Source organism: Lissotriton helveticus, chromosome 4_1 (assembly GCF_964261635.1).
Source record: "Lissotriton helveticus chromosome 4_1, aLisHel1.1, whole genome shotgun sequence".
NCBI lineage: Eukaryota > Metazoa > Chordata > Amphibia > Caudata > Salamandridae > Lissotriton > Lissotriton helveticus.
The window spans coordinates 566,676,884-566,703,961 of NC_136063.1; the positions used below are offsets into that span (position 1 = coordinate 566,676,884).

General features: G+C 44.3%; 1 protein-coding gene across 12 annotated transcripts in view; it reads left to right on the top strand.

Moving 5' to 3' along the window:
* Positions 1-27,078, top strand: part of NCOA2 (nuclear receptor coactivator 2) — a 1,089,938-nt gene that overhangs the window by 674,378 nt on the left and 388,482 nt on the right. For all 12 annotated transcript variants that reach the window (XM_078687164.1, XM_078687175.1, XM_078687166.1 and 9 more), the window contains one exon: positions 24,041-24,218. In XM_078687164.1, the coding sequence (XP_078543290.1) occupies positions 24,041-24,218 (178 nt within the window). The remainder of the gene's footprint in view (positions 1-24,040; positions 24,219-27,078) is intronic.

Genomic DNA, 27,078 nt, shown 5'->3' on the forward strand with positions numbered 1-27,078 from the left:
CTCTATTACCTGCCCCAGCTAAGATGCTTGAAAAAATAGTACAGAAACAACTGCCCAACTTTATCGAGTGCCACAATATCTTACATGACACACAATCTGGGTTCTGTGCGGCGTTCAGTACGGAAACCGTGCTAATAGAGGTCTTTTAGCAGCAGCTTTGCAGTGGTTTACATTTTCTCTTTATAAGCGCAGGAAGAGAGTGGTGCTTCAACCTCATCAATCCAACATGAAGCTCCTTTGGTGTGGGGTCCCGCAGGGTTCAGCCTTGAGCCCATTGCTCTTCAACATTTATTTGGCCCATTATTTTCACTGATTGCCAACTGGGGGGTGAAGGCGATTTCCTACGCCGATGATACCCAGTTGGTATTTCCCTTCAAAGATTTGTCGAGTGCCTCTTTTGAGAATTTTAAGAGCTGCCTAAAAGATATAGCACAATGGATGAACAACAGCAAACTCGAGCTGAATGCTGACAAAAAGGAGGTGCTGTTCTTCGGTAAAAGCCAACCACCCCCCGTAGACCTTTGGTGGCCGGAGGAAATGGGCTGCCCTCCCAACCCCGCAGACTGCACAAAAAACCTGTATGTAAAATGGCTGGCGGACCTATCTTCTCGGCTCAAATCTGCCCTCCCAACCCCGCAGACTGCACAAAAAACCTGTATGTAAAATGGCTGGCGGACCTATCTTCTCGGCTCAAATTCAACAGGTGACAGGTGCATGTTTTGGCAGTTTGAGAAACCTGCGCAAAATTCTACACCTCATGTCAAAGAACTGTTGCCAGTCTGTGGTCCAAGCCAGTAACCTCTCGCCTGGATTACGCGAATGACAACCCTGGATTTGTCATCATCCTTCTGCACAGTAAGCTTGCACACTTCTGCAGCACTGCATGGTAGGAGAGTTCACTTGCGTCTCCTGTAAGTTCTTATGCACTCTTCCACACCCTACACCCACCACTGCCGCACCAACAGAACTCACCTCCCACTCGTTTACACTCACACAAAAAAGCCACCCCCTCACGCTCACACAGACCAAATAGCATCCACGCAAAACGCCACACTTGCACCCGTGCTCTTCAACTCCACGGCCACGCTACGGACCTGCTCTTACTCAAGGAAATATGGCTATACCTAACATATGAACTGGACATAGCTGCCATCGGCACAAGCCCAAAAGTGGAGTCATCATTATTTTCAAAGATACCATCATCTACACCACATAACTGGACGCCCCCACCAGCTGCATGGAGCACCTTACATTCATGATACAGATCAAAGCTGACATCTCCCTGGGTGGAACCCTCGTATACAGATCACCATGACCCTGGACCAACTTGGCCAACGACATCACAGACGGAGTTGCTCTCCTCCTCATCAATGCGAACACCTTCATCCTCCTGAGAGACCATAACTTTCACTTTGAAGACCTCTCTGAGCTACACTCTATGGTCCTCTGGGAAAACTTTGAAACCTTGGCCTCAACCTGCCCACTCCAAACTCACCCATACCGCCAGACACCTATTGAATCAAATAGTTTCACATATTTTCAGGGACTTGAGAGAATAACTATTACTACAACGTAACCACATTGTTGAAACTTCACTCTTTTTCTGTTGACGTAGTGCAGCATAATCGGAAATGATCATTAAGTCACTCAGCCTTAATCACATTACATCATCCAACTTGCATTTTGTTCTTTGAGACCTTAAATTATACATTTGGCTTGAATTATATTGAAATAAAATTAAATTAGGGGACACATCAAAGGGTTTCATGGGACATGAATCTCATTGTACACTTTGCTACCACCTATTTACACTTCGAATACTTACTTTCCTTGTTTAATACAAAAAGGTTTCTTATGGATGAACAACAGAAATGCATCAATCTATTTGCTGCACATGCTGCTCACATTTTGCACTCAATCCTGCCATCTAGTGTTAGGCCCGAATATTCCAAATTGTTTTTGCCGACGGTGGAGTTTTGAGTTTAGAGATAACTTGTGGTATTTCCTCCGAAATTACAATGCACAAGAGCAGAGACTCCACCTCAGAATCAGTTTTTTCCCTTTGAGTAGTTGTGAGCATGGAGATTCGAAGCATTGTATCTGTGAACTGAAAAAGTTGTTTGGGACGATAAAGTACGCAATCATTAAGGAAGTTACCCCATGTGTTGCTGTAAGCTTGCATTGGGGAAACAGGTAAAGAAAGGCACATGTAAATCTACCGAACAACAAGTTGCAAACTAACTGAAGTTACCGCAGGTGTTGCTGTAAGCTTGCATTTGGGGAAGCAGGTAAGGCACATGTAAATCTACCGCACAACAAGTTGCAAACTGCATAGGCTAGAAAGAAGGAGCTGGTTTCCTATAGCAGTGGCTTGCGAACGGAAGATGTGTGTAACAATGTTACAATTACGGTGTGTCTGACTTGCATTTCTTTTCTTCCTTCATGAATATTCCACAGTAATAGCGAACGTGTTCATGGATGACGAAGGGGTAGCTTTTCAGATATCTTTTAACTGGGTATTGCCTAGGGAATGCCATGTGTAACTGACGTCCATTGTAGCAATTGATTGAGTTAGAATTTAAGACGGAATGTACATTATTACAGTTCACATTAATGGACCCTACGATAGTGCAGAATGAAATACAATATGAAGTTTCTTTTTGTAATTTTGCTCAATTTATTTTTTGCTCTGTTCATGATTTGTTCCACAAGTGCTCACGTTTCAAATGTTCACAGCATGATCCCATTGACCTAACACTATTGACACCAGAACTGTTTTTCGTCTCTTGTTAAAGTTCAATTTAATGTATTTTCAGCTGTGAGAAAGCCCTACACCGTCACGCCACATATATTGAAATATGTTGGCTGATGCTTGTAATCATGTGATTTAAAGAGTGACTTAAAAGAAAATAGAAGCTCAATTGGAAACTTTCTATCAGTTTATCGGAAATATACTTTGGGTGCAAGTATCCACATTTACTCAATTTATTTATTTTAGTTTTTACCATTCTTAAAACTCAACATTCACAACATTCACCGGAAGGTACCTTGGCACTCATCTATTCCAAGGTGTACTAAGATTCCCAGTTATGTCAAATCATAGACCACTCTGAGGTTGGAAAGAGCCAGGTCTTTAGATATTTTGTAAATTCAATAACATTTGTTTTGCATGCAGATTGAACAGTATTCTATGCCACAAGTTTGCAATTGCCACTGAAAAGTTTCTGCTACCAATTGTGACTTGATGACATTTAGAAGCATATAGATGCCTTTTTCAGATCCCAGAAAACGCCTTGGTCTATAAACCAAAAATCTTAGGGGTTAGTGTGATGATCACAGAGTGCTTTATGCACCAGACAGAAACTTGAACATTATTCTTACTGGAAGCCAGAGATGATATGAAATCGTATTTTCGGAGATACATTATCATCTTGCTGCATTTTGAACAAGTTGTTGCATGTTCAGGGATTTCTCAGGGAGGCAGAGAAAGCGTTACCATAGTCTAGTCGATAAAGACTTTAATAATCTCTGTTCTTCATGGTATAGTAAATAAGTAAATGATCAATTTCTAAATCCTCAGTTGAAAAAAGGATGTCTTTTTTTACTGATTAAATGCTGGTCTTCCAACAAATGTTACGTCTAATTTACGCCTAATTTTTTTCACACATTGACCTAGTGCAGGTTTTTGATCCACAAAGATGGCCAAAAAGGAAAATTACAAATTATTGTTTGACAAGTGAGACAAAATTTCAGTTTTCCTTCCATTCAGTTTACGTTTCAAGTTTGTTTTGTGACATCCAAACCAGAAGTCTTGTCAGATATTTACACACATTTTCAGCTTTAGCAATAGTATAGCCATTAACTGTGAAAAGGATCTGTGGGTCATCAGCATACATGACAAGTGAAAGGTCATCTAATGAAATCAATTTGGCCCATATACAGATTAAAAGGAATGGGAACCACACTTGACCACCTGCGGAACCCAGCATGTCAAGACCTTTGTTTCAAACAGATCTGAATGTATTGTAACCTGAATAATCTAATTAAACGAAAAGTTCTGAAGCCATGTAAGAAATCATACAAAGTGAGTCAGTTGTGCCCTCCCAGCCCAGGAGTGGCATCCACTACATTCACTTCTCTAGGTCAAAAATTATTATTTTCGACGCTTCCTGTCCAAGTCCCTTTATCTAAATATACACTCTTCAACTGTATTGATCAGATATTTAATTTCTCATAGTAATGAATTGATTTTCATACATGTATATACCCTATTGAGGCATTCTATATGGTTTTCATAGTATGCTCATATAGTTCAATTATTCCGGTCCATTTTGGACTGTACCCTTCATCAGAGGTTATGTTTTCCTAGAAAGCAACAGACAGAAAACAAAAATGGAGTACATGACACCCAAAACACATGGTCAAGGTTACTTAAGTCTATGGGTGGTTTTTAACAAGTCAAAGTCGGGGTCCTCATAGCAGAATATTAAGGGATAAAGATATTGTAGGAAGCTCAAGAAATTAACACAAATTGCATACTTAGAGCTGGGGATATGTGATCTATGTGTGAAATCTTGTACAAAAGTCGCTGAATGGATCATTGCGTGAAGTGCATCATACGTTTTCAACAGTTGCCTCTATCATGCTAAATAATGTGTCCAACTGTAGTGAATCATTAACGCCATGTCAAAAGTTCTAGTTGGTGAAATGGGACCCAAAAGAGTGGCATTTTCCTAGAACCATGACATCACTGGATGGATCTAAAAAGTAATGAGTTGCCAACTGGTTGACCTGATCGGGTATATAATAAATGTTCAGTTTATTCCAGTTAAATATATCCATTGACAAAAGAAAACAGCAAAAGTAAAAGTTCATGCATACGTGAATCTGTCGAGAAGCGTGCCTCCGGTGCCAAAAGTAAAATAGTGTGAGTTTAAATCTGTCACTGCGTGCATGCTTAAAAGTTAAAAACCCGCCGAAAGGGATATACTGTTATTGACGGCCCAGAAGGTTAATAAATTTGCTAGCCGCTGATACAAAAATCAGGGTAGGAGCGAAACTTGACTAATAATTTATACCTGTCAAAAAGGACGTGATATTAGTGAAGAGTCCGGAGGCTAAAAAATGCTATTCTCAAAAAATGTTATAGAATAAAAAATTAATAGTGACCATTTAAACCCAGTGATAACATCTGTGCATTAATTAGTAATAAAACGTGTCCGAGTCAAAAGCACCCAAGTAAAAGAACAAGCTTGAAGTCTTGAGAATGGTCTTACCTCTCACTAATATTGTTTCGCTTGTAGCATATCTCCGACAGTGTTTGCTGCGTTTGTCATGTTAGTGCTCCTTAGTAAGTGCGGTGGTGGTGAAGAACATAAAGAAAGGACTACATTCCCAGTCACAAATGAGTGTGGTTAGTAAAATCCACGCCATGTTTAAGCGGCGTGTTTAGTTCTTAATGTGGTCAAAAATCAAAGGAGTCGGAAGGCAAACATGTAGAAAAGATCTGCATTCTCCATTCATTAAACAGATGAAAAAAACCCATATGAGGTTATGGGGAAAAAGTAGATGTAATTAAGACTGGAATGAGCAACAATTCATGTGGCACGTGTTATTATATGAACTTGCTCTGCAGTCGTGAAGTAAGTGAGATTAAATCTGATACGAGTCATAGCCCAAGTGGGAATATGGAGAAAGCAATATGTGTTGAAAACCTTGTTTAGAAAAAAAGCTTGTCATTAATTGCAAAGCAGGTGAAATTTAGACTGGTATAAGCAATAATTTATATGTCCAGAATTATGCTGGACCTTACAGATAGCAGCTGAATTATATCCCGTCATTCAACCCTTTGGGTATAAGTATGTCGAGTTTTTTGATCTAATATATTTCCCCCGGAGTAAGTTCTTTTTGTTGTCAATGCCTTCTCTGATATGAACAGACTCGAATGCAGTAAACTCAGCTGACTGACATTGTGCCCATGTGTGTGAAAATTTTAGGCCACTGTAGATTACTCTTTTTTTTCCGCAAATGTTGATTTTATGTTCAATCATTCTACGTTTCATTTATGTTTATCTTGTCTACGAAAGCTAGGCCACTCAGTTGGTAAATAATGCTTTTGGAATCGCTCGTGGCAGTGGTGTACAATTTAATTTTAGTCTCTTGGGATGGGTGGGTGATGGTAGGGCCTTTAATTATGTTGTTGCTCTCCCACAATTCAAACATGCAGTAGTTCTCCAGTATTGGGGTGTCTTTTATAGATTCACATGCCTGAATCATTCTCCGTCATCGGAGTGGGAGTCCCACGGTACATAAAAAAGCAATTATATGCACATAAAAACCAAAAAACCTTGGTAATAACCAACCAGGAAGTAAAGTAGCCCTGAGCGACAGGAGGAAAAACTTCCACACTCATGACTATCCTAGTCATTTTGTATAGACCAAACTGCAGCCAATCAGGCGACAGCACCCACCAGAATGTTCTCCTCAGAGGCTCCGGCTCTCAGATTTTCTACCGCACGTCGTGTGAAGGGAGTCTCCCTGAGCTCTGCTCAGTACTTCACAACTTTGGTTGGTTTTTACCTACTTCAAGGATGTCCTCTTATAAATCTCTCTTCAGGCCTTGTGAATCTTGTGGGAAGCTTAGGCATTTTAAGGAAGATCCCCACAAGAAATGTATTTATTGCCTGTATCCAGACCATGAGGTAAAGGATTGTAAGATCTGCAGGACGTTTCCTCAGAAGATCCTCAGAGACAGGGATGGTTGTCTTCTCCTGTGGCTGCAGAAAATCAAGGACCAGGACAACCCCTTAACTGAGGAAGGAGTTGTGGCCTCGGGGTCAACTATGTCCTCTAGAAAGAGGAAGGCTGAGGAAGAGGTATCTTCTCCTGGGGCTAAGGTGTCGAGAAAAGCTCAATCATCAAGGATTCTAGCTTGCCTTCCTCTTCCACAAAGAAGGCTTCTCCACCTTCAAGATCTGGACCTAGTACTTTGTCATCAAAAAGACTATCACAGAAAGTTTTACCTCAGAAAATGACTTCGTCGACGGCTCCTCCGTCGATGCTCTTCATCATTGATGCTTTTTCAACGTCGACGGTCACCTTTTCATCGCCGAGGCCTAAAATGATGATGTCTTCGGCCTCTTTCTCGTCGACGCTGGTCTCAGTTTCAGTTCGACCCATCTCGTCGACGAAGATAATGCCATTGATTGTCGACGCTCCATCATCGACGAAGGGTAAGAAGGTCCCGTCGACGAGCGCATCGTCGATGAAGAGCACATTGACGGCGCCTACCCCGTCGACGAAAGCCACCCCGTCGACTAATTCCTTGTCGGCAGTCACCTTGCCATCGACTACTTCACCGTCGACGAGAATTACATCTTTATTGGAAAGACGGGGCTCGTCCCTAATGGCTCTCTCCCCGCTGAAGTTGCCTGAACAGCTATTGGACTGTGAAGAACAATGAGATGTGAAGGAAAGGTTCCGCGCAGCTAGGAGTCCATCTGAGCTGCTTATAAAATATCAGGACGAGGATCAGGAAGAAGAGCAGTTCCTTGAGCCTACAGGTCAGGCTCCTGCCACGATGCCTACGCACAGATGCCGTTAGCTCTTCTCAACAACTTGCAGTATATGTTGGACGACTACTATCGCCGGTTCCATCCATCTGAATCGGCAGAGTCGCTCTCTTCGACACCCATGCCTCAAGCCTCTGTAGCGGCGTTTAGACCTCCAAGACAATCTTCTCCAATACCAGCACCCGAAATACGAGCTACAATTCCACCTTCTCCGGCGCCATCCCACCATACTCAGAAAGCTGTCACCACTGATGAAGACAGGGAGGAAGGAGAAGTGGATGATAAGGTTGTACTGTCGGAGTGGGATGACTATCAAACACAAACCCCATCACCTTCTGCTCAACCTGCTGCGGACTCTCCGCCTGTAGATATTGGAGGATTCCATCTCATAATGGAAAGAGCAACGAACAGGTTTCTAATTTCCATGGAAACAGAACAGGATGACTGTTTCCTGTATGATTTTAAAGACCAACCGAAAACAATTCCAATAATAGACTTCATCTGGAAAGAGGGACTAAAAATCATGTCAACACCAAATTCTCTCCCTGCAGTCTTGCCCCGCGTAGACAAGAAGTATAAGGCACCTCTCACCTCACCTGCATGCCTTATTGGGCAATCAAAGACTTATTCAGTCGTCACCCAAGCGGCTCAGAGACGGGCCAGAAACCCCTATTCACAGGTAACCGCTCCACCAGACATGGATATCAGACGTCTGGACTCCATTGGCAAAAAAGTCTCAACTATAGCTGCAACTACTGTTCGTACTGCAAACTCCCTAGCAATATTAGGGAGATACGATAGACAAATGTGGTTGGATATCTCACAATATGTTGAAAAGCTTCCAGAGCCTGAAAGATCAGAAGCCAGAAACATATTGCATGAAGGGGAGTGTACTTCTGCAGAAATGATCGATTCAGCAGTAGATGTGGCATCTACAGGCTTCAGGCAGTTGGCGGGGGCAGCAGTGCTGAGAAGGCTGGGTTGGCTGAAGTCAACATCCTTTCGCCAGGAGGTCCAGGCTCAGATCATCGATATGCCATATGATAGGGAGTCTCTCTTAGGCCAGCATATTGATGGAGCCCTGCAGACCATGAAGAAGGACACGGAAATGGCAAGATCACTGGGAAGCCTGCAGTTTCGTAAGTAGTGCTTTCGTGGTGCCAAAGGACGTGGATCCTTTTCCAATAGAGGGGGCTACTCTCAGCAACGCTCGTATCAATCGTAGCAAGGTAACCAGAGGTATCAACCGTACAACCATACGGACAGCGAGGTAACAATTACTCGCAAGCAAAAAGGAAGTCTTCTTACCGGGGACGAGATTCCTCCAGGAAACAATGAGACATACCTCCTACCACCATCTCTGCCCATTCCTAGGTCGAAAGTTGGAGGAAAAATATCCTGTTTATTCTCGAATTGGTCCAAAATTACTACGGACAGGTGGGTCCTGGATGTAGTGGCCAGAGGCCACGCTTTAGAATTAGTCAAAACCCCTCCAAATTCTCCTCCCAAAGGTCCAGCACCAGTTCATCTCAAAGAGCTGTTTTCCTAAATAAATGTAATGATTCGGAAAGGAGCAATCGAAAAAGTTCCTCAATTGCAAAAGGGAACGGGATTTTATTCGAGGTTCTTCCTCATACGCAAGAAGTCAGGAGAATGGTGCCCCATCCTCGACCTGCGTGCCCTCAACATATACCTCAAAAAATTATCCTTCCGGATGTTAACGCTTAAAGAAATCCTACAGTTTCTCTCGGAAGGGGATCACATGGCCACCCTCGACCTTCAGGATGCTTATTTTCATGTACCGATCCTTCCACAAAAGTTCTTAAGATTCAGAGTGGCTGGCAGGGATTTTCAATTCAAAGTTCGCCCATTTGGACTTCGTTCAGCGCCCAGTGTTTTCACGAAGATATTAGCTCCAGTGGCAGCACATCTTCGCTTGGAAGGCATTCGCATTTTTCCATATTTGGATGATTGCCTTATCAAGGCCAGTTCTTTAGGAACAGCAAGAGCGCATGTTCAAAGATGCCTGTCACTATTCCAGTCTCTGGGTCTCTCAATCTCGAAAAATCCCATCTAACTCCGTCTCAAAGAAAGTCATTCTTGGGAACCACACTAGACACTCAACTCACTCAGGCTTTCGTCTCAAAAGAAAGACAGCTCAAGATCTGCAAGATGGCTCTCCTACTGCAAAAAAAGAGTACCTTTCAGTTCGGATGTTCAAATCTTTCCTAGGGATGATCTCATCCTGCATCCCTCTGATACCCAACTGTCGCCTCCGAATGAGGCCTGTACAAGAGGAACTCAGTCTCCAATGGTTGCAGGTTTTGGGTCGTTCGACGACAGGATCAGCATAACTCCTCGTATGAGAGAGGTTTTTCACTGGTGGATTCAAAGGGAACATTTGCAAGAGGGATGTATATTCCTGACGGAAGTGCCAAGGTTTACCATCACCACTGATGCTTCCCTCGAAGGATGGGGTGCACACCTTCAAGGAATGACTGTCAACGGAAAGTGGAATGTGCAACAAAAGGAAGTGGCACATAAATCTGCTAGAGCTGCGAGCCATTTTTCTGGCCTTAAAATCCTTTCGAACAGTCATCAAGGGGTCCACGGTTCTAATTTGGACAGACAATACAACAAGTATGCATTACTTAAACAAGCAGGGTGATACAAAATCGGTCCTTCTCTTTCAGCAAGCCCAGGCGATTTGGGATTGGGCTCTGGATCACAAGATCAATCTTTCAGCGGTTCATTTTCCAGGGATATCCAATGTAGTAGCGAATTCTCTCAGCAGATCTGCAATATCGAATCACAAATGGTAGATCCATCAACCGACACTGGACCAAGTCTTTCGGGAGTTCGGTCACCCCGACCTGGACTTGTTTGCAACAATTCAGAGCCGCAAATGCCCACACTTTGCAAGCTGGTTTCCCCACAAGGACTCATGCGGGGATGTGCTTTCGATGAACTGGTCTCCGGTATATGCATATGCCTTTCCTCCGATTCCGTTGGTTCCCAGAGTCATCAGAAAAGTGAAGAGACAGCTGTGTCGTCTCATTCACATTGCGCCCAGATGGCCTCGCCAATATTGGTTCACCGAGCTTCTCCTCCTCTCGGAGTGCGATCCCATTCAGTTTCCACCAATACCGAATCTTCTGACCATGCAAGGGGGTCAAGTTTGTTACTCGGACACAGCTTCCTTGAAATTAGCAGCGTGGCTCCTCAACACATTGAGTTCGCCCATTTAGATATCCCTGCGGATTGTCAAGAGGTTTTAGCCAATTCTAGAGTACCTGCCACGATTAAGACATGCAAGCTCAAATGGAAAAGGTTCTTTACCTGGTGTCACTTTGCCAATTTACATCCAATTCATGCTAAACCAGAACAGATCTTGCAGTTCTTTCTTCATTTGGCTAGATCGGGTTTACCTCATTCCACACTGAAGGTGTTTTTGGCAGCCATTTCCAGATTCCGTCAAGATGGCTCTACCTCTCTTTATTCTGCTAGAATAATGTAACAATTTTTTTACAGGACTATTCCGAATGTTTCCTCCTATTCAATGTCAGCCTCCATCCTGGTATTTAAATGTGGTGCTCGCTCAGCTCATGCGTCACCCCTTTGAACCTATTCATAAAGTGGATCTCAAGTTCCTTTCATGGAAGGTTTCTCTACTTTTAGCACTGACGTCAGCAAGAAGGGTCAGTGACATTCAGGCGTTCAGGATCAAGTCTCCTTTCTTACAATTCACTTCAAATTCAGTGGTGCTTCGTACCAATCCAAGTTACATGCCTAAGGTTCCCTCTAACTTTCATCTTAATGATCCAGTAATTCTAAAGACATTTTTTCCAAATCCGCAAACCGCGGCAAAAAAAGCTTTGCATTCTCTAATCAGAAGATGTCTCCAGTTCTATCTCCAACGAACTGCAACAATGCGGAAAACAGATCAATTATTTGTAGCATATGGAAGGCTACGTCAGGGATACGCTGTATCCAAGCAGACTGTAGCCCGTTGGGTGTCCTCAGCGATTGGTCTGTGTCATCAGCAAGCGGGAAGGCCTCAACAGTCTTTGCGAAGAGCACATTCTACAAGGGCGGTCTCCTCTTCTACCGCTCTCTTCGCAGGTGTGCCTCTCCATCAGATTTGCAGAGGTTGATGGTATGGAATTGTCTATGGGGATGTACTTGGATTAACTATAGTGGACAGGTCTCTTTTATCAAGATTTCTACTGTGGTGTCCTGTGTCTCTTTCAGAAGAAGAGGTTTCCCCTTCTGATGATCTGGTGGTAGAACTTATACTAAACCATCCGAACAATCTAACAACAGTTTGTGGTTAAAGGTATCAAAGGCTGCCAATGAAACCAGTGCTGCCAGTATGTCCAAATCAGCAAATTGTGCAACTCCTTCATTGCTACTGTCATGACATCCTCTCTAATTCGGTCATCTGGGAATCCTGCCTGGAGAGGGTGGAGTTGATGTTACTCTTCATTTCAGACTGTTGATTAAAGACATGTTCCAAATCAGAGGTTACTGTATTTCGAAAATGAAAAAAGTAAGCATTGCACCACCACATGTCCCCCTGTATACATTCAGACTTACCAGAACCTCTCTCCAGACCCTTTTTCACAGTCTAGATCCAACTGGCCAGCAGGGTGGCACTTAACTTGATTACAGGACAGACCCTTAGGACAACCCATCTTTGAAGTTATACCCTTTCAAAGTGTCCTCTCCTACTGACACATTGTCCTAATATGCCATCGTTGTTAAAGCTGTATAGCACCACAATGTCTCAATGGATGTGGATTAGGAAGAGAGTGCCTTTGTCATTGAGATCCTTTGAAAAAGAAATTGAGTGTACTGCGCAGTCCCTGTCCGTGCTTAATGCTATAAAGTTCTCTGTAGACCATTTAATTTTAACCCTGTTGAAACCAAACTGGGTATTCAAAGGATTAAGAAAAAGCTCAAGCCTGCACAGCATTCCCTTCTGTTCATTTGTGGGTATATTCCTCCTGACTCTTGTTGTGCATACAGTACTTAAGAGAAACTTAATACAGGACACAGGCAATTCTCCCCTGTCAGAGTACAAGAGTAAGAAAGTTTACACTGCTTGAACACTTCTTGCATTGAGGGGCTACCACACGATGACGCTTTTCTATCTTCATTAACCGGCTCACATGATAAAACAGGAGTCGATTGGAGGAAAGGGAGGTGTTGCTTAAGCACCTCCTGGATGCACACAAAACAATAGGCAAGAGATTGTACAGGAGGAGTATATCTCCGTTGCAGCATCAGGTGTGCACTGGACATATGGTGACAGCCTGCAGGCAGGTGAGCACCAGCATACTTTTGCACCACCATGCATGCTACTGGCTTCTGCCTTGGAGTACAGCACCTCATAGTACTGCCATTATATGATGAGTATCTCTTAGGCTTCAGATTCACAATGTGCCTGAAAAGATCAAAATGAATATAGAAACTGCAAAAACATTGAATGTCCTTTAACATGAAAAAATGAGTCTGCTAACCCAATGACACCAGCTTTTTAGACATAGTACAACTCAGCAGTCCTTTCAGGAAGCCTGTTAGATGAGGACAGTACTCTAGCCAAGGTCGGAGGTGTGCAAGGTGGAAGCACCTTTGTCAACAAGAGGTGACCTGCTTTTACTCCTTCCCTGCGATCCCCTCACTTTTCACCAAGAAACCCTCACATTGAGCATCAAGCACCTGTTGGTGTACAACAAGGCTTTAACTTCCTCTTTAATGGGCTATAACCTTGGATCAGCAGGTGCTCGCTATCAGTGTTCTGGGATATTGTTACATACCACTCCACCCAGCATACCAACCTCTCCACACAACATCCTCAGGAATTACCATAATGTCATACGAGAGTAAATACAAGCACTCCTCAAAAGCAATGTGTAGTGGTTGTTCCATCATATCAAAGGGGACAAGGATTTTATATCCTGGGTTTCCTCAACCTCCAAAAAGGACAAAAGTTGGTAACATTTATGCAACATCAGAGTTCTACGTTATGTCCAATCACTTTAAATGATGACTTTGCAGGATGTATTTTAGCTTCTCCAAGTGGGAGTCTATACAGCGAACCTCAGGCTAATGTTATGTTATGTTAAGCAATTTTTTGAGCGCACAGCTGCCCCAGCAAAGGGGCGTCCCGGCGCTATATCTGGTAGGTAACACAACAGACAAAACAAGAAGTGTAGCTAAATTTTTAATAAGGCAAGGGGAAAAGATAAGTTTTAACTGCTTTCCTGAAAATAAAAAGATCTTCTAGGGATCGAATGTGGACAGGAAGCGTGTTCCAGAGCTTAGAAGCCAGCACTCGAATGATCGACCACCTAATCTACATTTTTGAAAGCGTGGGACAAGTGCTAGCTTTTGACCTGCAGAGCGAAGACTGCGTGAAGGAGTGTACAGAGTCAGGAGGTGTTGGAGAATGGTGGGAGTCTCAGTAGTCAGAATTTTAAACGCAAAACAAAGGGTCTTAAACTCTATGCGTCTGATTACAGGTAGCCAGTGCAGTTTAGAAATTGTGCTGCGGGCTGAACAGAAGTGAGGTAGGCCCACCAGAACCCTGGCGGCCGCATTCTGTACCCGTTGGAGTCGCATGACCTCCGCCTGGTTAGCGCCTAAAAACAACGAGCTAGCGTAGTCAAGCCTCGATAAGACGCTAGCTTGAATCACCATCTGGCGTGTGGGGGCATCAAAAAATTTGAGGATGGGCCTCAAACCACGCAGGATGCCGAAGCACATAGATGCTACCTTCTTAGTATGACATGCGAAGGTTAGTTTGGAATCTAGCCACACGCCAAGATTTTTTAATTCGGGAACAGGTTTTGGGGGGGGACCCAGTTCGCTGGGCCACCAACTCGCACCCCACAGATCAGGGTGCTTCCCTATTACCATCACCTCGGTTTTGAGGGCGTTGAGCTGTAAACAATTGGCTGTAAGCCAACTAGCAACAGCCCTCAGGCCATCCGCAAAGTTTGATGCCAGTGGGTCACAGTCCCCATTGAGGACCACCGCCAACTGGGTATCATCGGCGTATGATACCATTGTGAGACCCCAACTCTTCGCAACCACCGCCAAAGGTTGAACATATAAGTTGAAGAGAGTGGGGCTCAACGCCGATCCCTGCGGAACTCCTTGGGTGATGGCATGAGACTTAGATCTGAACGGTGGCACCACTACCTGAAAAGATCGTTCCGAAAGGAACGATTGGAACCAATAATGGAGTGCCTACTTCCACATTCCCATCCATGCTGCTCCTCGCCGATATCTGAAGTTCGTTCTCAGTGTAGTACTTTACCAATTCAAAGGTCTACATTTCAGGGTCACTAAAATCCCAGTGTGTTCATCAATTCTTGACGTAGTGGTGTCATATCTCCAGGGTCTCCCTAGAAGGCTGGCTTTTAAAGGGGAGCAGCCATTTATTGCCTTGATTTCAAATGTCAGGTTACCCATGTGTCCTCTACAAAAATGCCTTTCCAGTGTTGCTATAGACCAGTATTTAGCACACACTATAGTGGTGGAATCAGGGGAACTAGTAACTGGGCAAGTTGTTTATCAATCCACAAGTGACCATCAGTACAGATGCCTTTCTTATGGGTTGGGGAGCTCAAATGACTGACCTCACAATATCGGGATATTGGTGCCTTGAATAGAGTCTCCTGCAGATCTGTGTGCTGGAACTCATTGCAATACAGTTCGCTCTTTAAACCTTCTAAAGAAAAATTTAAAGAAAATTGTTCTCGTTCATATGGATAATATGACTAATCGGTATTTATGTGCAAAAAGCAGGGAGTATACGCACACACTGCAATTGTTCAGTCTTTTACAGACAATGTGGAATTAAGTGATATTTTTTTTACATCAAATATCATTGTGGGCAATGAGTTAACAGATCTACTCTGCAGGAGTCCTCGACAAACCCTTGACTGGGAGATCAACTGTCAGTTAATCAATAATGACTTCCAGCTTTGGGGTACACTAGTAATAGACCTATTTGTTATTCACGAGAATGCAAAACGGCAAGTACCTTTGCCCATGGTCTATGGGTAGTGTTGTGTGAATCAGTTGGTCATGTATATTACCACACTCCTTTTTGCCGGCAACCACTGGATCTTTTTGTAATCAGGAAAGTGCAACAAGTATCCATGATGTTGATATTTATCACCAAAACTTGGGCTTGACACCCTTGGGTCTCGCTACTCCTAGAAATGTCCATCCACTCAAGGAATTACAAATGGGAACCGATCTGCTCACACAATATTAAGGTTACATAGTACACCAACCTCAGGCTGCTCAATGTTATACTTGCCCCTGAAGTCTTAGTGTTTGGGTATTTTCAGCTTTCTGCCAAAAACGTGCATTACTTGCTACACCTTCAAAAATTAGGGTTGACCTATTATTCAGTATGTGTACACTTGTCAGTAATTGAGACCTATCTACAGAAATAAGTTATCATTAGAATTCATGTTTAAACATACGTGGAAAATTCATCATGGCGGCTCTAATTTTTGTCATGGAAAAATGGCCTTCCTTGCAGTTATCACTTTACTTGCAGAGTGAATAGCTGCACTTTCTGTTGGTTGAAGAACGTTTTTTTCACTTCCCCAAAGGTAGAGTTCTTCTTAAGGCACACCCTCGTTTCTTGAAAAAGGTCGTCTCTCCTTTTCATGTTAATCAGTTTATTGACTTGCTTTCCTTTTTTCCTTCAACCACAGTCCGTCATGAAAAGAGCTTTGCATACCTTAGATATTGGAAGGGCTTCTATGTTGATTGTATAAAGTCCATTAGAAAAAACACTAGATGTCGGGAGTATGCACAGCATACAATCTACAGTTCTACAAGCTGCAAATTAGTTGTTTCTGGCTTATGTTCTTTGTTAAAATGTATTCATATCTAATGCTTTTTGCTATATAAACGCATTGGATCCCCCACATTGTGAGAAACATTCTGCCCTTCTCCATCCCTGATAGTTTCCCTTCGAGAGCTCAGAATCACCAATTCTTAAATACAGATTGTCGTATAATAGTTTGTAGAGCCAGTTCATTTTGTAGTAAGCGTTTTTAAAGAATCTGAGTAACCTTCATACCAAGAGCTAAGTAAGAACATTTGAGTTTTGGAACAGTCTCTGACAAAAATGCGTCTCTTAATGTGGCATTGCACAAGTTTAGCTTGCAGCCACCCATGTTGCTTGACAGTGGGCGCTTGTCTTAAGGTTATGGTGCATGGACAATCGTGGGTAAACTCGCATATGACCTCAAATACTTAGGAAAGATTTGTCTACCCTTCATTTAATGGCAAAGCAGCTTTCAGTTCAAGGATGGCAAAGGTACTCAATGATATTAGGCGACTGCTGGGTCTTACGTCACCATTATAACCCTCAAAGCAGATTTAAGTGAAACGAGAGCAAACGTGACACGAGCTGATGAATATTAACAAGTGCTAAATGAAGACATCAAACCTAAAACTTCGCTGATGTATTTTTGTTAGGTACTGTTTAACACAAACTGGGTATAATAGAATATGATAAGTATTTGTAAAGCACAATCTCGCCCATGAGTGTCTTAACAATACATAAGAGATGTTTAGTATTGTCCAATTAAGTGGTATTTATTTTATGGACGTTCTGACGATTAAAGGATGAGCAGAGCAGCTATGATTTAACCTGGGACCATGTGTGGAGTGTTTACCTTTGACCACTGAGCATTGTGAGCATACATCCAAGGTGTATGCTCACTCAGCATACATCCAAGCTGGATGCCTTGGACCACTGCACATTATGCTGTTCATTTACGGACCTGGAGAAAAGGTATCAAATATATATTGATAATGTAGTATATGCAAGTGCACAGACTGTAATATGCTATTTGTCAGAAGTCCTTTCAGAGGGCCATGCAGGGGCAACTGGTCCCACTGTGGTGGATTGACTCCTGATGTCCTGGGGCCCGACTTACTGTGTGTCCTGAACAATTGGGCCAAGTAACCCTTCTGCTCTTAACTCTTTGGTGGTTGTGGACAAGAAGTCAAAGGCTCCCTAGGACTGGGGCAGGCAAGTGTGGATACAGTTAAATGAACTTGACTCATAACTCAGTGCAAAGAGTACAAACAATACATCAATGACCAGTCAAATACTTGTTTTTATAAGAAAAGAATTATTTTATTTCTAGCTCTCTACATTCAGAAGAATAACGACATTCAGAAGCCACAACAAAATCCCAATGAGGTCGGGGCTCTAGTAGTTGTTGGGCAAATACCTGTCCCACCCACACTCTTTCTTGTAGCATGTTCGAGATTGTTCCTCATTCAATGGTGGCCACACCCAGGGAATGCTCACTAGTAGATCATACTCAAGAGTTTCCCCTTTGACGCTTCAGGAATTTGTCAAAAGTGTCTTTGGTGCCGCAGCACAATTAGCAGTGGGTCCCTAGGGTCCCACAGGCCCAGTTCGTCTTAACCGTTCTTGACGCACAAACATTCATCGTTGTAGCGGGTGCCCTCAGTGTGAGCACCTGTGCGTTCTCTTCCTGCTCGGAGAAGTCAGGCTGCTCACAGCTCGCGCTGCAGCACCCAACGGTACAGGCTTTCTCTCTTGCGTGGTGCTGACGGAGTTCTCCAGTTATCAGAGCAGCTCCCAGTTTATGAAGATTTGGTAAGTCGACCTTTCCCCAATAGGGGAGAGGAGGTGAAGAATTCTTTCTTCAGCTCCAGATTGAAGACCAGTGAAGGTACAAAGTCATCCTGTGCAGCCCTCGTCGAACTGTCGGAGGCAGTTTGCAAGGTAAAGTCTCACTCTTTGATACAAAAGGGGATGATGGACGGAGCGTTTGAGTGAATCAAACACTCACCCCCAGTCAACTGATCTGGGTTTAATCCATCACCATTCTTTAGTTCACTCAGCCACCCCAGTTCAGACATGGCTATATGCAAATCAGTCTGACCCAGAGCCTCATGGGAACAGTCCAGCCCGAACTGCCAAGCCATGTCTTCCCTGGAACGGAAACAAGCATCCTGGGACCGGTTTCGGATTCATAATCCTCATCAGCCAGGCTATCTTGAATCCAGTGGCCAAGTAAACAAGGGACTCACGTCTGAGCATACCCTGCCAACTTAGGGCGAACAAAGTGATACAAAAGGGGATGATGGACGGAGCGTTTGAGTGACTCAAACACTCACCCCCAGTCAACTGATCTGGGTTTAATCCATCACCATTCTTTAGTTCACTCAGCCACCCCAGTTCAGACATTGGATTCAAGATAGCCTGGCTGATGAGGATTATGAATCCGAAACCGGTCCCAGGATGCTTGTTTCCGGTCCAGGGAAGACATGGTTTGGCAGTTCGGGCTGGACTGTTCCCATAAGGCACAGGGTCAGACTGATTTGCATATAGCCATGTCTGAACTGGGGTGGCTGAGTGAACTAAAGAATGGAGATGGATTAAACCCAGATCAGTTGACTGGGGGGTGAGTGTTTGATTTGTTCTAACGCTCCGTCCATCATCCCCTTTTGTAAAGTCTCACTTTTTACCTTGGGCGACGGCCCAAAACCTCTTCACAACGTTGGTACCGGCAGCGTCTCCTGGAATATGGTGTTGCTGCAATACTTTATAGTATGGACGCAGACTTCTCAGATGCAAACGCCTCCACCTCAACGATTACTAGTCACAATGCTCTCACAGTAGAGTCTTTACTGCTGGCCCTTTCTGGCATATGGGGTAACTGCAACGTGGTAGTTCAGGTTAGCCTAATCCCGCATGGTGCTATCTCATAGTTCAGGCCAACAGCAGCCCGCTCCTGGTATACGTGGGAGGCCGAACTTACACTGCAAGTGGGCAGTGACCAGATCAGTGTGCAGCTGTTCTCTCGCACCTCGTTCAGGAAGTCCTCTGGGAAGGCTCCTTACTGGGCCGCACTCCCTCCAGCGCTCTCCTCTTCCTGGTCTTCACAAGCAGGAGACGCTTGTGCCCCAGGCCAGGTGTTCTTGGTTTTCCTGAGTGATGTCCCCTCAACCAGCAGGAAGACTGGCAGAACTTTGCCCCTAGTCTTGGTCACAGGAAAAAGTCTTGCAGAGCTCCCCCTCCTCACACAGCCTGTCTACCTGGTTGGCAGGTGACAAAGTTTGGGGTCTCAACCTCCCTTTCTCCTAGTCCATTATAATGTAGTTGGTGGTCTGAATCTTTGATGTTTTATGTTGGGAGTCTGCTTCTTTTGAAGTGGACACTTCTCTTTTTCTTCTTTCCCCTTGAAAGGATGTATGTTACCGCAGGCAAGACTCCGAAGCTGATTCACCCATAACACAGTACATGGGAGTGACCAGAGGTCACACCTGGATGTCCGCAACAGTGATATGTGCATCAAAAGGTTAATCCCAGGCTCCCAGCCCTACTCTTTATGATTCCCTTATCAGCTCATCTCCTTCCTGAGATGTGTCCAGGCCCCTTCCTTGTGATCTATCATTGAATCAAAGATCAACCTTTTGAAGTGTAAACGGGGAGTCTCTTACTACTTTCCTCCAATTTGTGTTTCACCCAGCTCACAGGAATGCAGCAATACACAAAACTGTCTCGGAGGATTCCGCTACGCCTCATATCTTTACCACGCAGGCCTGGGCCTTCTAAAATCTAACTCAGGATCTACCATGTAATGTACCATTGCAGGCACACTTACTCTCAGTGTACTTTCACAACACATGTACATTCCAACACTGTTATCTTCATGCACTGTACCATTACAGGCACACATACATTCAGCACACACATTCATCAGTCTGCGCCCACTGTAAAGTACTGTAACTTTTTTGTATTGTTCCAGGATGAGCTACTAACACACACTGCCAACACACACTCACCTTGTGCGCTACACAACGCTTCACCCTTCTTATATTATGCTTGATGCAAGCACACACACTCAGCACATGCCTTCATTGCGCACAAATTGCACAGCACTACATTTCTCATGTAATGTATTCCTTGCGGGTATACATACACACAGTACATGCACTAACTGCACATATACTGCAAAGTACCTCTTTATCCCTGTACTGTACCCTTCCCGGACACACACATATCCAGCGCAGAGTGACTACTTGTCTGCTGCGCAGCACTCCACAGCTACGAACGTAGGCTAAGGATAAATTAAGCACACAACAGCGGAGCCTTTTAAAAGGTGAGTGAGCCTGTAGGCTCACTCCAGCGACACACGGTTATAAGGACCTGTGCACCACTATTGATTGCTACACGGTATGCTGCCACCACAATGCTTGTGCTGCTTTATTCTGGTGAAGATAGTAGCCTTCCACCACTATGAGGGTGGCGCTTTGTGCGTCCCTCCCTGTCCGACAAGACCGCAGTCCATGAGACAGGCATATGTTGTGGTGGCCACACATGATCATTGTTTGCCTATGAAAAAATCATCTCATTGGGGATTATCTTGGTGACCCTGTTCAATGGTGGCGGTCTGAGCAGGGGCACCAAGGTAATCCCGCAGTGCTGGAATCTTTGATAAATGTTTGACTACAAGACGGCACCTCCCTCCTGAACCGCATGCCCCTTGAAAAATAATACCAGTGGAAAATCTACTGAAGACAGAACCAAGACAGGTGAATGCATTAGGCCTCACGTTCGTGCATGGTGTGCGTGCACAAAAAAGAAGCAGGGACAAAACAAAATATAGCCCAAACAAAGGCCCCAGACCCACGTGGGCTCCTAGCAAGGGCCAAAACATGTTGGCACAGTAACAGGGGTATAACTGAACGATTGAATTCAGTAAAACCCCAAAATTCACATTTTATCCATACCCCAGGTACCCTCCAAATAAAGCATAGCATTTGGGTATACCGTGAGGTATTTTTAACATATCACTCATCTGGATCCATGCTTATCCAGTATTGCTTTATCTAAGAACTCCCATTCCATCTATGGTTGAGTCCGCCCAGGTAGTATCATCTTACCTGGGTGTGAATAGGCACCAATGATGAAGAATGGCACGATAAGCGAGTGAGGCGTCCACTCTAATATCTTTGGATACCTCATCCTCCAGGATAGGGCAGAGGGAGAACACAATATCCTGACAGAGTAAGAAGCCAAGAGTTCCTCAGGAGAACTTTTAAGGCAGCAGTTGCTTGTATGTGAGAGCAAGATCCTTGGTATGCCATTTGACCGACTTGATCAGTTTGGAAAACATGTTAATAATGCTGTACAAAACGTTAAGATAAAAACGGATTATGCCAAATCCCTGGGAGTTTGGCTTTATTGATGTCCTGGCTCAAATACCTTTTGAGGCTCATGAGATCTCGGGCCTACACAAGTGGTTTCAGTCAGTATGGAGGTCAAGACTGACGATATTACCCCCATGACAAACCAGATATGACCAAATATATACACCCAACAGGGAAAAAAGTGCAGGGTATGGCAGATACTCTGCACAGAAGAGCAGCACCTCTAAAACTCGCTCCAATGACAACAAATTAAGAGCTTGACTCCCTGCAGCTCCCCCACCACCATCCCAATCCCAGGAGGTGGGAGGGAGGTGGGGCCAGAACTTAAAATTATTGCCCCTGCATGGGAGTTGTAACACAGCACTGATGGACACGGCAGATTATACAACAAGGACATATATAGTTTTTTTTTTTTTTTACAGAAACCACCTCTGCCTGCCCAAGAAAGAACATCATCTTCACTTGAGGGAGCTACAACTGGAAATTCTCCTTCACCACAACGGAAACGATAGCTACTGTCCTGAGACCCCAGAGAAACCATACATTTTTTTCCCAGATTCCTTTTTTATAAAAAAGAAAACGACAAGGTAGACCGTTTCCAGACCTCAGAACTGAAAACGTTCCTGAAAAAACAATCTTTCCTCATGATAATGCTCCAAGAAGTCCTCCTAATGCTCTAGGGAGGAGATTACCTTGCCTCTGGATCTTCAAGATGCACATTTCCTCATCACTATACAACTGAAGCACAGGAACCCTCTCTGCTTTTCAGGGGCGGAAAGCACTACCAATTCAAAGCACTTCCATTTGACCTCAAATAAGCACCTCTGATATTCACCAATTGCCTAGCGCCAGCTGCTGCTTTCCTGAGGTGATCGGGTTACCAAGTGTACATGGAAGACTGGCTCATCAAGACTTCGAAAGGAAAAGCAAAGGCTTCTACTGTCGCCTGTAGTAGTCTCTTTCACATGTTCGGACTCATACGCTAAATATAGACATATCTTCTGTGGAACCAGAAAAAATCTTCAGTTATTGAGTGATATTAGACAAGCAGTTGGGAAAGGCATGTCCTTCGTCAGACAGAGATAAAGCTCCAGGCCATGGAAAAGAACCTCTCTACTACCCAATCTGTCACAGCCAGATACTACTACTCTCTGCTGGAACTGATGCCATATTAAATTGACTTTATATCCTCATGAAGGCTCTGAATGTGACCCGTCCAACAAGAACTGGACAATTAATGGAATCAAGTAGAAGGCTCATGGGATGACACAGTCCAAGGCTCAAGATGGGTAAAGCAGGCTTTACTATATTGGAGATTCCTCCCAAATCCTAATGCAGGCCTCTTTGTTTCATTCGTCAGACAGTAGTGCTAATGACAGATATTTGCATGGAAGGCTGGGGAGCTTACATGCATGAACAGTTGACCAGAGTCTCTGGTCAGACGCAGAAAAGATAGTCTATCTCACTATGCTAGAGCTTCGGGCTAAAATACTTTGCCTAAAAGCGTTCCTCCCACAACTGGCAGGACAAACAGTCCACACCAGAGTCACATCATTGTTTTACATCACCGAGAAGATGGGAACACGGTTCCTTCCTCGCTCAAAAGTGGCACAACAGCTATGGAACTAGGCCATTTATCACCATGTTGACATTGTTGTGGAAGATCTACCTTCACACCGGAACGATCCGCCGGAAACACTGTCAGACTGCCACGAGTGGTATATTTACCAGGACAAATGTATTACATCTTCCACATGTTCCATCACCTTCATGTGGGGACTACCCCTGCTTGGTTAAGGCTAGCTGTGCGAAGCATGAACATTCTTTTGTCTCCTGTATAACCAGAGTACTGACTAGAGTCCAAATTTCACCGCGTTTTCTGTTCTACTTTTATCACTTTTATGGCCAGTGTCTATTTGAAAAACGTCCTTTGTAGATATTGACCAAAACATTACATTGGCAGTTCTAGAGTCATGAGAACTTCTTACGCTCTTTCATTTACGTGGATTATCAACGAGAACCCAAGTACTAGCGCTCATTATGTCAGCCGATCTGGTTCAACCTCAGGTCCCTTCAGCACAGTTGGTAACTATTTTTTCACTAGTTAATAAATGTATTTCATGAAATGCACGTGTAGTATTGTCACATGTTTCATCTGCATTATAGAAGTGGAATTGTTTTAGAGCATGCATGTGAAACTAAGTTATTTATTCCCTTCTTTGGCTTTCACACAGGCTCTTGATGGGTTCTTCTTCGTAGTTAACTCGGAAGGGAATGTGGTGTTTGTGTCAGAGAATGTGACCCAGTACCTCCGATACAACCAGGAAGAACTTATGAACACAAGTGTTTACAGCATATTGCATGTTGGTGACCATAACGAGTTCATCAGAAACTTGCTGCCAAAGTCTTTAGGTAATGTATATAGAATATTCCTAGTTAAGCCTTAATAGAGACTTGTAAAGAAATGTGCACTTTTAATCAAGTCACTCAGAACATACGAAGTGGGTTTATGCTGTGACATGTTTTGTAAATTTGAGAATGGAGTTTAGTGATAGAATGCTATTAAAAGCAGCATTTTCAAAGTACTCCTTTGGAATGCAATATTCTGCACGAGAGACTTCTAGTGTCAGCAGAGGAAGCTGCAAGTTTTATTTTACCAGCCAACTCAAGCACTTCCTTCGCCGCTAAGACATTACTTTACAGATGGTAAGTTGCAGAAGGCAATGTCACAAATGTATACTCAAACATCTGCTTTGCAATTTTTCTTTTTTTTAGGTCTGACGTTTAAGACCACTTTAGCTGACTCACTAGACTACTGTTTGTTTCCCAAATTTCGTACATCATATACATACATAGAGGGTTTTTGTCCAGTGGGCTTCTTACACTGGTCGGCTAATTTTTTTTCTTCATATTTTGCTTCCACCCACCACAGCATACAGTGAGGGGCAATGTATCTGTCTACTTTACCCATTGCCTCCATTACTTTGAGGGACTAGGCAAAGCATGTCCCATCTAACTCAAAATAGTTACTTTCGCTTCAGTGACCAATCTGACTCAAAATGTGTTTTATGTTATTTATTTTTTATTAACTGTACATAGAAACAGTTTCCTTTGCTTGCATGTTGCTTGCCCAGGTACATGGTGATTTATTTAATGTCTCCTTTTTAGGTTTCGACCTGGCCGTAGCACTGCGAAGCAGGGCTACGCCCAGGTGAAAGCTATTGTTTACATTATAGGGACTTGAATCCGCCCCTTCTTCCATTGGCTAGCTCCATAAATGGAGGCTAGCCATTGAAAGACAGCGTTGTCAATCAGTCTTTCCCAGTGAGAACGCGATTCGGGGCGTTTCTGGGTCTTTTTTTAAGCCCCGCCCTCTCCTCATTGGCTGGAATGTTACCTTCCAGCCAATGGGAAGGGGAGAGCACGAAAAACACGCCCCCGAATCCCTACACGCACTCCCATCCCACCCCCGTCCATTCATTCCCATGTCCTCGCCCTCCCTCTCTCCCGTGGCCTTGTTTTTTTAGCCGTCTCTCTCCCGCCCGCCCACTGTCCGTGCCTCCTCCCTCCCGCCCACCCACTGTCCGTGTTCGATGCCTTCGGGTAAAGTCCGCTATATAAATATGCATAAATAAAAAAAATTAAAAAAATCCCCCTCCCTCCCGTTGTCCTGCCTTCTCCCTCCCGCCCACTGTCCGTGCCTCCTCCCTCCCACTGTCCGTGTTCGATGCCTTCGGGTAAAGTCCGCGCTATATAAATATGCATAAATAAAATCCCCCTCCCTCCCGTTGTCCTGCCTTCTCCCTCCCGCCCGCCCACTGTCCGTGCCTCCTACCTCCCGCCCGCCCACTGTCTGTGATGCTGTGAGGAGAGGGGAAGGTGTGTGGGAGGGGGCAGGCGCGAGACGGCGCGTGCCGTGCCTGGAAAGAGGAGCGTGGTGCGCGAGACCGGGGGACATGCACTTCTCCATCCCAGAGACCGAGACCCGCAGCGGGGAGGGCGGGTCCTCCTACGTGGTGAGTGATTGGGTCCCTGAGGGGGCCCCGCGCCTCTCATCCCTCTGCTTTACTATGCCCTTCTCACCCCACCTACCTCTGGCTGTCCTGCTGTCTGTCTCGCTGTCTGTCTGCGGGTGTTGTCACCCTCTCCTCCTGTGTCCAGCGGGCGGTGCTCCTTTTGATTATCCTGCATCTCTCGTGCCTGTCATCCCTCTTCTTACCCCGCCCCCCATCATGCCGGTACATGAGCATCCTCCTGTCTGTACCCCCACCCCCCCTCTGCAGGGCCAGTCTCCCCTTCTGCCTACAATAGACTAGAGTCGACTCTGCACTGGTTTGCTGCACATTATCCACGATGCTGAGCAGCGTGACTAAAGAAAAGAAAACATGTTTCTGGGTGCAAACACCATGCATGTACTCGCCTACAAAATGACACAATCACTTTCTATTTCTTTAGTTCCGGATCCAAGTTGGGTCGGTTACTAAAAAAAACAAAAACGCATAAAATCAAGATTTGAGTTTGGGAGGCTGAAGCAGTGAAGGTGACGGCAACACTGGGGACAGGAGGAGAGGCAATAACACAAGGGGCAAGTCTCATGGGGCGGTGGGGGTGCAGGGAGGCAAAACTGAGGGCGCAGTGTGAATAAGCAAAGTGGAGGGCGCAGGCGGGGAGGACAGCACAAGATACGTTGAGAGCAAAGTGGAGCATCTGAGAGTAAACCGGGGAAAGAACAGCATTGAGCGGGTATGAGAGAAGCACACGGGCAAGACCGCAAAGGGGGGGGAGGTACAGAAGGCTTGTACATCATGGAGTGGGCGGCGTTAAGCACATGGGTGACAGAGAGCAACACCAAGTGCAAGAAGAGAGAAGCACATGAGTGAGACAGCTGGGAAATACACGCATTCTCATGGAGTGTGAAACTCAAATCAAACAAGCATTTGTAATGCAAAAGGTATCGCATTTACGCGAGTTTAAGCTATTGGCATTGTAAATGGCAATGCCTTTTATTTAGGTTTTAAAACAAAAACAAAAATGAAAGGCATTATTTGCAATGTCAATAGCGCAAACTCGCGTAAATACGAAACCTATTGCATTGCAGATGCTTGTTTAAAGTTGCTGCTGTTAAGCCTTTAAGTAACATTGTAACTGCATATAATTGGAGTTCTCGGTTTGGTGGTATTCTTGCCTCCTTCTCTAATAATAAAATAAATGCATGGCACAGCTGAAAGGGTTGGTATTTGAAGAAAACATCACTAGTAAAATGGCTACATCA